Source organism: Mustela nivalis (assembly GCF_964662115.1).
Source record: "Mustela nivalis genome assembly, chromosome: 6".
NCBI lineage: Eukaryota > Metazoa > Chordata > Mammalia > Carnivora > Mustelidae > Mustela > Mustela nivalis.
In genome coordinates this window covers 77071361-77085511 of record NC_139025.1, presented here as the reverse complement: position 1 = coordinate 77085511, position 14151 = coordinate 77071361, and the positions used below count along the sequence as shown (strand labels likewise).

Genomic DNA, 14151 nt, shown 5'->3' with positions numbered 1-14151 from the left:
AAAGAAAGGGGAACCCTCCTACAGTGTTGGTGGGAATGCAAGCTGGTGGAGCCACTCTGGAAAACAGTATGGAGGGTCCTCAAAAAGTTGAAAATAGAACTGCCCTATGACCCAGCAATTGCACTATCAGGGATTTACCCCAAAGATACAAATGTAGTTAAATGAAAGGGGATCTGCACCTCAATGTTTATAGCAGTAATGTCCACAATAGCTAACTGTGGGAAGAGCCCAGATGTCCACTGATAGATGAATGAATAAAGAAGATGCGGTATATATATATATATATATATACACACACACACACACACACACACAATGGAATACTACTCTGACATCAAAAAACGAAATTTTGCCATTTGCAAAATAGCTATAATAAAATGGATGGAACTAGAGGGTATCAGGCTAAGCAAAATGGAACTAGAGGGTATCAGGCTAAGCAAATGAGTCTTAGAGAAAGACAATTATCACATGATCTCACTCATATGGGGAATTTAAGAAACAAAACAGAGGAATATAGGGGAAGAGAAAAAGAGACAAAACAAGATGAAACCAGAGAGGGAGATAAACCGTAAAAAACTCTTAATCATAGGAAACAAAATGAAGGTTGCTGGAGGGCTGAGGTAGAGGGGTTGGAGTAACTGGATGACGGACATTAGAGCATAGGTATTATATAAGACTGATGAATCACTGATCTCTACCTCTGAAAGTAATAATACATTATGTGTTAATTAATTGAATTTAAATAAAAAAATTTAAAATGACCAAATAGTATTTATCCCAGCAAGGAAAATATAGTAAAATTAGAAAATCTGTAAATGTAATTGACCATATTAACAGATTATAAAGATTTCAGGAAAACCAAAGCATCTCAATTGTTGTGGGGAAAAAGTTTAATAAAATTCAATGCCTTTACAAACATGCACAAAACTATTAGCAAAACCAGAGAAAAGGAAAAATCCATACCCTGATAAAGTGTAGCTACTAAAAACTACAGCATCATTTATGATTGTTCTCAACAAAATGAATAAAGATTTCAACACATTTCTTTCAACCACCAATTAGTCAAACAAACAAAAAAACGGTTGAGATAGCTTTGAATAACACAAATTTAACTTCCAGGACATAAGGAAGCTGGCTCCTATAAACAGACAAACACAAGCCTCAACAGATATAAAAGAATTGGATTCATACAGATCATAATCTTTTAACACAATAAAACTAATGCATAAGAGATATGTAATACGGGAGGAGTCAAGATGGCGGAGAAGTAGCACGCTGAGACTGCTTCAGCTAGCCGGAGATCAGCTAGATAGCTTATCTAAAGATTGCAAACACCTGAAAATCCATCGGCAGATCGAAGAGAAGAAGAACAGCAATTCTGGAAACAGAAAAACAACCACTTTCTGAAAGGTAGGACCGGCGGAGAAGTGAATCCAAAGCAACGGGAAAATAGACCCCGGGGGGAGGGGCCGGCTCCCTGCAAGCGGCGGAGCAACAGAGCACAAAATCAGGACTTTTAAAAGTCTGTTCCACTGAGGGACATCGCTCCAGAGGCTACTGGGGGCGAAGCACACGCGGGGTCAGCGTGGCCTTAGGTCCCGCAGGGTCACAGAAGGATCGGGGGTGTCTGAGTGTCGCAGAGCTTGTGGGTATTGGAACGGGAAAGCCGGCTACAGAGACAGAGCTGACAGTAAGCTCGCAGCTCGGGGTGACCTTGAACCGGTCGCAGGCTCGGTGAGCTCGGAGCGCGGCCGGAGGTCAGGCAGACGGGAGTAACTGGGCGCTGTTCTCTGAGGGCGCACTGAGGAGTGCGGCCCTGGGCTCTCGGCTCCTCCAGGCTGGAGACCAGGAGGCCGCCATTTGTATTCCCAGTCCTCCAGAACTCTACGGAAAGCGCTCAGGGAACAAAAGCTCATGAAAGCAAACCCAAGCGGGTGGGATTACTCACCCGGGTAAGGGCGGTGTAATTCCGCCTGGGGCAAAGACACTTGAGAATCACTACAACAGGCCCCTCCCCCAGAAGATCAACAAGAAATCCAGCCGAGACCAAGTTCACCTACCAAGGAGTGCGGTTTCAATACCAAGGAGAGCAGCAGAATTCCAGAGGAGGAGAAAGCCAAGCACGGAACTCATGGCTTTTTCCCTGTGATTTTTTTTTAGTCTTGCAGTTAATTTAATTTTTTTCTTTTTCAGTTTTTGTTTTTTTTTTTCTCACCTTCGGGTAAAATTTTTTTTTTAACTGTTACCTTTTTCTTTTTTAACGATTTTTTACTAGTTTATCTAATATATATATTTTTTCTTTTTTATATTTTTCTTAGGTGTTTTCTTTTTTTTTAATTCTTCTCTTTTTTTTTCTTTTTTCTTTTTTTTTTTTCTTCCTTTTTGAACCTCTTTTTATCCCCTTTCTCCCCCCTCACGATTTTGGATCTCTTCTAATTTGGTTAAAGCATATTTTCCTGGGGTTGTTGCCACCCTTTTAGTATTTTACTTGCCCCTTCATATACTCTTATCTGGACAAAATGACAAGACGGAAAAATTCAACACAAAAAAAAGAACAAGAGGCAGTACCGAAGGCTAGGGACCTAATCAATACAGACATTGGTAATATGTCAGATCTAGAGTTCAAAATGACAATTCTAAAGGTTCTAGCCGGGCTCGAAAAAGGCATGGAAGATATTAGAGAAACCCTCTCGAGAGATATAAAAGCCCTTTCTGGAGAAATAAAAGAACTAAAATCTAACCAAGTTGAAATCAAAAAAGCTATTAAGGAGGTGCAATCAAAAATGGAGGCTCTCACTGCTAGGATAAATGAGGCAGAAGAAAGAATTAGTGATATAGAAGACCAAATGACAGAGAATAAAGAAGCTGAGCAAAAGAGGGACAAACAGCTACTGGACCACCAGGGGAGAATTCGAGAGATAAATGACACCATAAGACGAAACAACATTAGAATAATTGGGATTCCAGAAGAAGAAGAAAGAGAGAGGGGAGCAGAAGGTATACTGGAGAGAATTATTGGGGAGAATTTCCCCAATATGGCAAAGGGAACGAGCATCAAAATTCAGGAGGTTCAAAGAATGCCCCTCAAAATCAATAAGAATAGGCCCACACCCCGTCACCTAATAGTAAAATTTACAAGTCTCAGTGACAAAGAGAAAATCCTGAAAGCAGCCCGGGAAAAGAAGTCTGTAACATACAATGGTAAAAATATTAGATTGGCAGCTGACTTATCCACAGAGACCTGGCAGGCCAGAAAGAGCTGGCATGATATTTTCAGAGCACTAAACGAGAAATACTATATCCAGCTAGGCTATCATTGAAAATAGAAGGAGAGATTAAAAGCTTCCAGGACAAACAAAAACTGAAAGAATTTGCAAACAAACCAGCCCTACAGGAAATCTTGAAAGGGGTCCTCTAAGCAAAGAGAGAGCCTACAAGTGGTAGATCAGAAAGGAACAGAGACCATATACAGTAACAGTCACCTTACAGGCAATACAATGGCCCTAAATTCATATCTCTCAATAGTTACCCTGAATGTGAATGGGCTAAATGCCCCTGTCAAAAGACACAGGGTATCAGAATGGATAAAAAAACAAAACCCATCTATATGTTGCCTCCAAGAAACTCATTTTAAGCCCGAAGACACCTCCAGATTTAAAGTGAGGGGGTGGAAAAGAATTTACCATGCTAATGGACATCAGAAGAAAGCAGGAGTGGCAATCCTTAGATCAATTAGATTTTAAGCCAAAGACTATAATAAGAGATGAGGAAGGACACTATATCATACTCAAAGGGTCTGTCCAACAAGAAGATTTAACAATTTTAAATATCTATGCCCCCAACGTGGGAGCAGCCAACTATATAAACCAATTAATAACAAAATCAAAGAAACACATCAACAATAATACAATAATAGTAGGGGACTTTAACACTCCCCTCACTGAAATGGACAGATCATCCAAGCAAAAGATCAGCAAGGAAATAAAGGCCTTAAACGACACACTGGACCAGATGGACATCACAGATATATTCAGAACATTTCATCCCAAAGCAACAGAATACACATTCTTCTCTAGTGCACATGGAACATTCTCCAGAATAGATCACATCCTCAGTCCTAAATCAGGACTCAACCAGTATCAAAAGATTGGGATCATTCCCTGCATATTTTCAGACCACAATGCTCTAAAGCTAGAACTCAATCACAAGAGGAAGTTTGAAAAGAACCCAAATACATGGAGACTAAACAGCATCCTTCTAAAGAATGAGTGGGTCAACCAGGAAATTAAAGAAGAATTGAAAAAAATCATGGAAACAAATGATAATGAAAATACAACGGTTCAAAATCTGTGGGACACAACAAAGGCAGTCCTGAGAGGAAAATATATAGCGGTACAAGCCTTTCTCAAGAAACAAGAAAGGTCTCAGGTACACAACCTAACCCTACACCTAAAGGAGCTGGAGAAAGAACAAGAAAGAAACCCTAAGCCCAGCAGGAGAAGAGAAATCATAAAGATCAGAGCAGAAATCAATGAAATAGAAACCAAAAAAACAATAGAACAAATCAACGAAACTAGGAGCTGGTTCTTTGAAAGAATTAATAAAATTGATAAACCCCTGGCCAGACTTATCAAAAAGAAAAGAGAAAGGACCCAAATAAATAAAATCATGAATGAAAGAGGAGAAATCAAAACTAACACCAAAGAAATACAAACTATTATAAGAACATACTATGAGCAACTCTACGCCAATAAATTTGACAATCTGGGAGAAATGGATGCATTCCTAGAAACATATAAACTACCACAACTGAACCAGGAAGAAATAGAAAGCCTGAACAGACCCATAACCAGTAAGGAGATTGAAACAGTCATTAAAAATCTCCAAACAAACAAAAGCCCAGGGCCAGACGGCTTCCCGGGGGAATTCTACCAAACATTTAAAGAAGAACTAATTCCTATTCTCCTGAAACTGTTCCAAAAAATAGAAATGGAAGGAAAACTTCCAAACTCATTTTATGAGGCCAGCATCACCTTGATCCCAAAGGTCAGGAACACGGCAGGGATGTCCATTATCACCACTGCTATTCAACATAGTGCTAGAGGTCCTAGCCTCAGCAATCAGACAACAAAAGGATCCCACCAAAAAAGAGAGCTATAGACCAATATCCTTGATGAACACAGATGCGAAAATACTCAACAAAATACTAGCCAATAGGATTCAACAGTACATCGAAAGGATTATTCACCACAACCAAGTGGGATTTATTCCAGGGCTGCAAGGTTGGTTCAACATCCACAAATCAATGAATGTGATACAACACATCAATAAAAGAAAGAACAAGAACCATATGATACTCTCAATAGATGCTGAAAAAGCATTTGACAAAGTACAGCATCCCTTCCTGATCAAAACTCTTCAAAGTGTAGCGATAGAGGGCACATACCTCAATATCATCAAAGCCATCTCTGAAAAACCCACCGCAAATATCATTCTCAATGGAGAAAAACTGAAAGCTTTTCCGCTAAGGTCAGGAACACGGCAGGGATGTCCATTATCACCACTGCTATTCAACATAGTACTAGAGGTCCTAGCCTCAGCAATCAGACAACAAAAGGAAATTAAAGGCATCCAAATCGGCAAAGAAGAAGTCAAATTATCACTCTTCGCAGATGATATGATACCATATGTGGAAAACCCAAAAGACTCCACTCCAAAACTGCTAGAACTTATACAGGAATTCAGTAAAGTGTCAGGATATAAAATCAATGCACAGAAATCAGTTGCATTTCTCTACACCAACAGCAAGACAGAAGAAAGAGAAATTAAGGAGTCAATCCCATTTACAATTGCACCCAAAACCATAAGATACCTAGGAATAAACCTAACCAAAGAGACACAGAACCTATACTCAGAAAACTATAAAGTACTCATGAAAGAAATTGAGGAAGACACAAAGAAATGGAAAAATGTTCCATGCTCCTGGATTGGAAGAATAAATATTGTGAAAATGTCTATGCTACCTAAAGCAATCTACACATTTAATGCAATTCCTATCAAAGTACCATCCATCTTTTTCAAAGAAATGGAACAAATAATTCTAAAATTTATATGGAACCAGAAAAGACCTCGAATAGCCAAAGGGATATTGAAAAAGAAAGCCAACATTGGTGGCATCACAATTCCGGACTTCAAGCTCTATTCCAAAGCTGTCATCATCAAGACAGCATGGTACTGGCACAAAAACAGACACATAGATCAATGGAACAGAATAGAGAGCCCAGAAATAGACCCTCAACTCTATGGTCAACTAATCTTCGTCAAAGCAGGAAAGAATGTCCAATTGAAAAAAGACAGCCTCTTCAATAAATGGTGCTGGGAAAATTGGACAGCCACATGCAGAAAAATGAAATTGGACCATTTCCTTACACCACACACAAAAATAGACTCAAAATGGATGAAGGATCTCAATGTGAGAAAGGAATCCATCAAAATCCTTGAGGAGAACACAGGCAGCAACCTCTTCAACCTCAGCCGCAGCAACATCTTCCTAGGAACAACGCCAAAGGCAAGGGAAGCAAGGGCAAAAATGAACTATTGGGATTTCATCAAGATCAAAAGCTTTTGCACAGCAAAGGAAACAGTTAACAAAACCAAAAGACAAGTGACAGAATGGGAGAAGATATTTGCAAACGACATATCAGATAAAGGACTAGTGTCCAGAATCTATAAAGAACTTAGCAAACTCAACACCCAAAGAACAAATAATCCAATCAAGAAATGGGCAGAGGACATGAACAGACATTTCTGCAAAGAAGACATCCAGATGGCCAACAGACACATGAAAAAGTGCTCCATATCACTCGGCATCAGAGAAATACAAATCAAAACCACAATGAGATATCACCTCACACCAGTCAGAATGGCTAAAATCAACAAGTCAGGAAATGACAGATGCTGGCAAGGATGCGAAGAAAGGGGAACCCTCCTACACTGTTGGTGGGAATGCAAGCTGGTGCAGCCACTCTGGAAAACAGCATGGAGGTTCCTCAAAATGTTGAAAATAGAACTGCCCTATGACCCAGCAATTGCACTATTGGGTATTTACCCTAAAGATACAAATGTAGTGATCCAAAGGGGCACAGGCACCCGAATGTTTATAGCAGCAATGTCCACAATAGCCAAACTATGGAAAGAACCTAGATGTCCATCAACAGATGAATGGATCAAGAAGATGTGGTATATATACACAATGGAATACTATGCAGCCATCAAAAGAAATGACATCTTGCCATTTGTGACAACATGGATGGAACTAGAGCGTATCATGCTTAGCGAAATAAGTCAAGCAGAGAAAGACAACTATCATATGATCTCCCTGATATGAGGAAGTGGTGATGCAACATGGGGGCTTAAGTGGGTACGAGAAGAATAAATGAAACAAGATGGGATTGGGAGGGAAACAAACCATAAGTGACTCTTAATCTCACAAAACAAACTGAGGGTTGCTGGGGGGAGGGGGGTTGGGAGAAGGGGGGTGGTATTATGGACATTGGGGAGGGTATGTGCTTTGGTGAGTGCTGTGAAGTGTGTAAACCTGGTGATTCACAGACCTGTACCCCTGGGGATAAAAATATATGTTTATAAAAAAAATTTTAAAAATTAAGTTAAAAAAAAAAAGAGAGATATAATACAAAGATAATATGGTCCAGGGAGCAGAGTGGGCCAGGTGTTACAGGTGAATTGATAGCTCATCTATAATGCTGGTAACGGATGATTATTACCCTCTCTATTTTGTATTCAATGGTTCTAGAATTTAAAATGTGGTAGGCAGTGAAAGTATTATCCAGAGAAACTTTTGAGTTTTAAGGCTTATATATGAAAGAAGAGAGTGAATGTTAATGAACTAAGTTCCCAATTAAAAACAGTAAGACAGAGAATGAACCTAAGTGGAAATAGATAATAAAATTAGATTAATGAACCAGAAAACAAAGATATAATAAGGAGGATCAAAAATCAAAAGTTGGTCCTTTGAAAAGGCTTCAACAATATAGACATAAGATTAATCAAGAAAAAATACAAAACAATATTAAGTACATAAAATTAGAAATGAAAGAAGTACAGATATCTACAGATCCAGCAGAAATTTTAAAAAAATTTTTTTTAAGATTTTATTTTATTTATTTGACAGACAGAAATCACAAATAGGCAGAGAGACAGGCAGAGAGAGAGGAGGAAGCAGGCTCCCCGCCAAGCAGAGAGCCCGATGTGGGGCTTGATCCCAAGACCCTGGGATCATGACCTGAGCCGAAGGCAGAGGCTTTAACCCGCTGAGCCACCCAGGCGCACCCAAATTTAAAAAATTTTTAATACCCAAAAAAAGTTATGCCAGAAAACTGAACACTCGGATGAAATGGACAAATACACAGGAAATTATAACTTACCAAACCGATGGAAGAAGAAAATACAAAGCCTGTATAGACCTACAAGCATTAAAGAAATTATACCAGGAGTTAACAATCACCCCTCAAAGGGGAACGCATGCCCAGAGGCGTTTACAGGTAAGTTCTATCAATTTGTAAAGAAACTTATCATAGCCTTATACACAAACTTCTATACGAAAGGAAGAAAAGCTCCTCTAACCTCCTAGCCTTATACACAAACTTCTATACGAAAGGAAGAAAAGCTCCTCTAACCTCCTGAGTTAGAGGAGCTTTTCTTCCTTTCGTATAGAAGTTTGTGTATAAGGCTATGATAAGTTTCTAGACAAAGGGTATAAGGAAGCAGAGATAAAGCTCATTCGAGAGACTATTGCAAAAATCTTAAAGTGTGGTAAACCAAATCAAGCAAAATACATCTCAGATAATAATGACCAAATAGTATTTATCCCAGCAGCACAAGAGTAACAAAAATAAAGGGTAGATAAGTTGGAACATCTATAAATATAATCCAACATATTAACAATTAAAAAGGGTTCAGGAGGGCCATTTCCCAGTTGTTGTAGAGACACAGATTTAATAAAATCACCCCCTTTACAAACACGCACAAAAAGTGTTAGCAAAATCAAAATAGAAGGAAGTATCAATTACCTGACAAAGTACAGCTACTAAAACACAGCAAGCATTATTCTTGATTATTCCCTTTAAAAAAAAAACAAGAAAAAAGGGATACTCACCCAAGACAGCGACGGTAGAATCCTAGGCTCACCTCCTCCCAGGAACACACCAAAACCCAGCACCGCTTGCATCCATGAGACCCACAAGGCTATAGCGAGCTATCGCAGCTCTTAAAGGGTTCAGACTCGCTTGTCCCAGGGTGCAAGAGGCAGCCAATTGCAGCATTAGGTGAATGCGGCTCATTTGCTAATTTCAAAGCCCTGGCCTGAAAGGCAGGCATCTAATGCAGCACACGTGGAGAGTCCTGCTGGCCAGCGGGAGCCATCTTCAAGACCCCCTCCCTGCCCTCCCCGCTCCATGCTCCAGAGTGCTGATGTTTCCCAGAGTGGAGCTTTAACCCATGTCTGGTGCCCTGGTTTTTGTGAATACCAACCAAGGGATTCTCTATAACTGCCTGGCTCTGGTGGGCACGGCGGCTTGTGTTCCTGGGTCCTACAGGATTATAACCATCAGAGACAGTTCCTGGCTGGCTATCACCCCCAGGGCACTGGACAGACAGATGGCAGAATGACATACACGCCCAGTCTTTCTGTGAAAGAGGCCTATTTGCTTCTCCTGGGGCTTCATGAAGCCTGAGGAGAAGGCTTTAGGTTTGGCACACAACTAGGGTCCAGCAGAGGTGCCGTCCAGGCCCTGGGCTGGTAGATGCCATCTTTGTGTTCTCCCTCTACCTTGCTACAACTTACTGCTGTCTCTCAGGAGGGAGCTTCTACATTCATCTGGGGTCCTGATTTCCCCAACTGTTGCCCAAGGAACACCTCCAGATTGTCCGGCCTTTGGTGGCCAGCAAGCCTTTATGCATGTGGTCCCACAGAACTGTAGGTATGTACTGTCATACTTTAAAAGCTGCTGTCCGAGGGTCTGGCTTCCAGTATGCCTAAATCTAGCTGCTGACCGAGATCCTCCCCTTTGGGACATTTAGCACTGTCAACTACTGGGAACCATCAAAAATCAAATAGGCTGCTTGGATAATCACAAATAGTTGAAAGACAAAAGCTAGGGCATGGTTAAACAGTAAGGTTCCTGCGCTGTATACAGCCATTTCTTCAAGGCTACAGGAGGTGGCCGTTGCTTCTGTTGTACAGAAACCAACACAGGAAATTAAGCAAAATAAAAGAGAAATATGTCTTAGAAAAACAAGATAACCCCAGAAAAGACCTTAATGAAACAGAGGTAAGTAATTTACCTTATTAAGAGTTTAAAGTATCGGTCATAAAAATGCTCACCAAACTCAGGAACTGAATGAATGAACACAGTGAGAACTTCGACAGAAAATAGAAGAAAGTAGCAAACAGAAGTCATAGAGGTGAAGAACACTGTAACTGAACTGAAAAATACAGGAAGGGTTCAGCAGCGACTAGCTGAGGCAGAACAAAAGGGTCAGTTAACTTAAAGACAGGGCAGTGGAATTCACCCAGTCAGAGCAACAACAACAAAAATAAATGAAAAATTTTTTTAAAAGATTTTATTTATTTGTCAGAGAGAGCAAGCGAGAGCGAGCACAGGCAGACAGAGTGGAAGGCAGAGTCAGATGGAGAAGCAGGCTCCCTGCGGAGCAAGGAGCCCGATGTGGGACTCGATCCCAGGACGCTGGGATCATGACCTGAGCGGAAGGCAGCTGCTTAACCAACTGAGCCACCCAGGTGTCCCAAAAATAAATGAAATTTTAAAATGAAGAGAGCTAAGGGACTTATGGCATAACACTGAACAGACTAACATTCGCATGATGGGGGTTCCAGAAGGAAGAGGGAGAGAAAGGGGAAGAAAACTTATTTTAAGAAATAATGACTGAAAAATTTTCTAACTTGGGGAAAGAAACAGACAATCCAGGTCCAGAGATTTTCAAAGAGACCCATACCAACACACATTATAATTAAAATGTCAAAAGTGGGGACACCTGGATGGCTCAGTTGGTCAAAAGTCCTACTCCTGATTTCAGCTCAGGTCATGATCTCAGTGTCCTGAGCCCCACGTTGAGTCTGTACTATATTGGTGCTGGACATTGAGCCTGCTTAAGATTCTCTTATTTCTGGGCACCTGGGTGGCTCAGTGGGTTAAGCCTCTGCCTTCAGCTCAGGTCATGATCTCAGGGTCCTGGGTTCTAGCCCCACTTTGGGCTCTCTGCTCAGCAGGGAGCCTGCTTCCCCCTCTCTCTGCCTGCCTCTCTGCCTGCTTGTGATCTCTCTGTCAAATAAATAAGTTTTTAAAAAAATTCTCTTACTCCCTCTCCCTCTGTTCCCCACCTCAAAAAATTAAATTATTAAATAAAATTAAAGGTCAAAAGTGAAAGATAAGGAGAGAATCTTAAAAACAGCATGAGAAAACAGCCTGTTGTGTACAAGGAACCCCAATAAGATTATCAGCTGATTTTCCATCATCATCTGGCAGTTGATTCTAAATTCTAAATCTATTTCTCTTTGGAAACCAATTTTTGGCCCCTCAGTTAATAATGATTTAAACACTAGAAAGATCACAAATTTATAGGAGGCTTGGGGTGACTCTTTTTACAAATGTCTATCTTCTCATGATGTAGATAATTACATACTTTTTTTTGACAAATTCAACTTTCTGTCTCTTGGATTTTCTTAAAGAAGAAACATGTAATGAGAAATGTAAACAGTGAAATACAAGAGGGCAGCTCCTTTTGGAATCCACAGTAGAGTCTATATTTGATATGACAGAGAAGAGGACATCACTTTAGATCTCCAGGAGGGAAATGAGAGAAGGAAAAGCTCCTATGAGGTCAGGATAAATGAGAAAGAGGGGGAATGTCAAGGCTTGAAATAAAAAGAAAAAAAAAAAAGGATTATTTTTTAAAGGTTGAAGTTATGGTTCTGAGATGTGAAAGAGGTTAAAGAGCAGGACTAACATTTTGTGCACCATCTGCTGTGCACCACACTGGACCTCCAGGTTCTAAAGACTCTTAACACTGTGATCCGGAACAGAAACCTGGAGAATGGCTTGGTGCCTGGGGCTGTTTGATGTTGTGGGAAGTTCTTGGTGATTTGGTCTGAATTATACTCCATGTTTTCTTTCCTTCAGGGAATCCTCAATAGTGATGGTTGACTTAGAGCCAAAGGGGACCCCCTCCCCAACCCAGCCAGAGTTTCCTTAGGACTGGAAGCACACAGGCAGTGACTTTGGGACTATTCTGCGTGGGGTGTCAGAGGACTTTAGCCATAGAATGGCTCACGAATATTCAACATAAAGCTATCCATACTAACTTCTGCTGCCCCCACAGCCCAACTTGCAAATGCCTCCGATCTGAAATAGCCAGTGAGTGGAGGGAAAGTAACAAAGCTGTGGACAGAACATTTTATTCTTTCGTTATTCTACTGTTTGAAGTCAACACAGAAAGTTCCAGGCTATATATTTTGCTTTGAAAAAGAGAGTATAGGAGAAGCAAGGGAAAGGTGAGAGTAGATGTTCAAGTAGATAATGCTTCAGTTTTCTTTAAATTTGTGCTGTTTTAAATAGTATTTTACTTACCACCACTGCACAGAGGTTATATTTCGGGTGTTTCCGAAAAACTGGACAAATGTAAGGGGTAAGGTCCAAGTTAGTGAGTGGGTAATGAATGTCTGTTCTCAGTTTCCTTTTCATTGTGCCCAGAATGTCAAATCTGGAGAGAGAATAAATGTGCAAAATATAAAGTAAGTTTTTAAATCATTTGTAAATGAAGTCTACATACCTTGGTAAATTCCAACTACAGTTAGAAGGAATTTCTTGGAAAGCTAATTTGGCACAGACCTGTACATACATTTCTTTCTTTTCTATGTGTATTAATAATGGGCAACTCCACAGTGTCACCTGAAATGAAACTGTGCCTGGGCTGTGAGTCCAGGGGTGAGACGGCACAGAGTCCAGCACAAAAGAAGACAGGGACAAAGCCAGGCTTGGCATCAGGGAGTAGGAATCACATTGACTGACTCGGTTTTTAACACGTTGTTATCTCAGCAGTGTCCTGTTTCCCAGCTCTGAGGTTTCAATATATCTTTAATATAAAATTTTCTGAAAATCTTATCACATTCTCCATTTGCTATATAGATCAACAGCTCCCAAATATGAACTCATAGTAGACTCCCTAGAGCTTTTTAAAAAATAAATTTCGGTGGCACTTGGGTGGCTCAGTCAGCTAAGCATCCAACTCAGGGTTGGCACAGCTCATGATCTCAGGGTTGGGGGTGGAGCCCCACACTGCACCCTGAGCTGGACATGGAACCTACCTAAATGCTCACTCGCTGTCTCTCTCTCTTTCCCTCTGCCCCTCCCCCCTCTAAATAAGTAAATAAGTAGGGAAGTAAGTAAACAAAGTTTCTTTTGGAAAAATGACTGAATGGCTGATTTAGGTCTAGTGCAGGGAAATTAGTGTGTGAACCTGAGACAGTCTCATGCCAAAAAGCAAGAAAACTTGTTTGCAAAAACTAAGGGAATACCATCTGACCCAGCAATCCCATGCCTATGCATCACAGCAAAAGAAATGAAGACTTATACCCACATAAAAACCTATATGCTAACGTTTACTGCAGCTGTGTTCATACCATCCACAAGTTGGAATCAACCCAAATGTTCATCAACTGATGAACGGATAAACAATTATGATATAAGGGGTGCCTGGCTGGCTTAGTTGGTACAGCATGTGACTCCTGATGTCAGGGTCACGAGTTCAAGCCCCACACTGGGCGTGAAGACTACTGAATTTAAAAAAAAAAAAAAGTGTGGTACATTCACAAAAGGGAATTCTACACAGCAATAAAAAGAAAGAACCATTAACTTCTGCCATTAATGAATTAATCTCAGAAACATTATGGTAAGTGAAAGAAGTTTAAATCAAAAAAAGAAAGAGAGAGGGAGAGAGAGAAGTAAACCACACAAACATATGGTATAACATAGGGCATTCTGGAAAAGGTAAAACTATAGAGATGGAAATCAGATCAGACTTTTCCAGGGGCTGAGGGTGGGAGAAAGGGTAGAT

The 14151-nt window shown here is 40.5% G+C and overlaps 1 protein-coding gene across 1 annotated transcript in view; it reads right to left on the bottom strand.

Annotated features, from left to right (window-relative positions):
* Positions 1–14151, bottom strand: part of USP50 (ubiquitin specific peptidase 50) — a 48820-nt gene that overhangs the window by 25106 nt on the left and 9563 nt on the right. The window contains exon 6 of the mRNA XM_082734818.1: positions 12666–12798. Coding sequence (XP_082590944.1) covers positions 12666–12798 — 133 coding nt within the window. The remainder of the gene's footprint in view (positions 1–12665; positions 12799–14151) is intronic.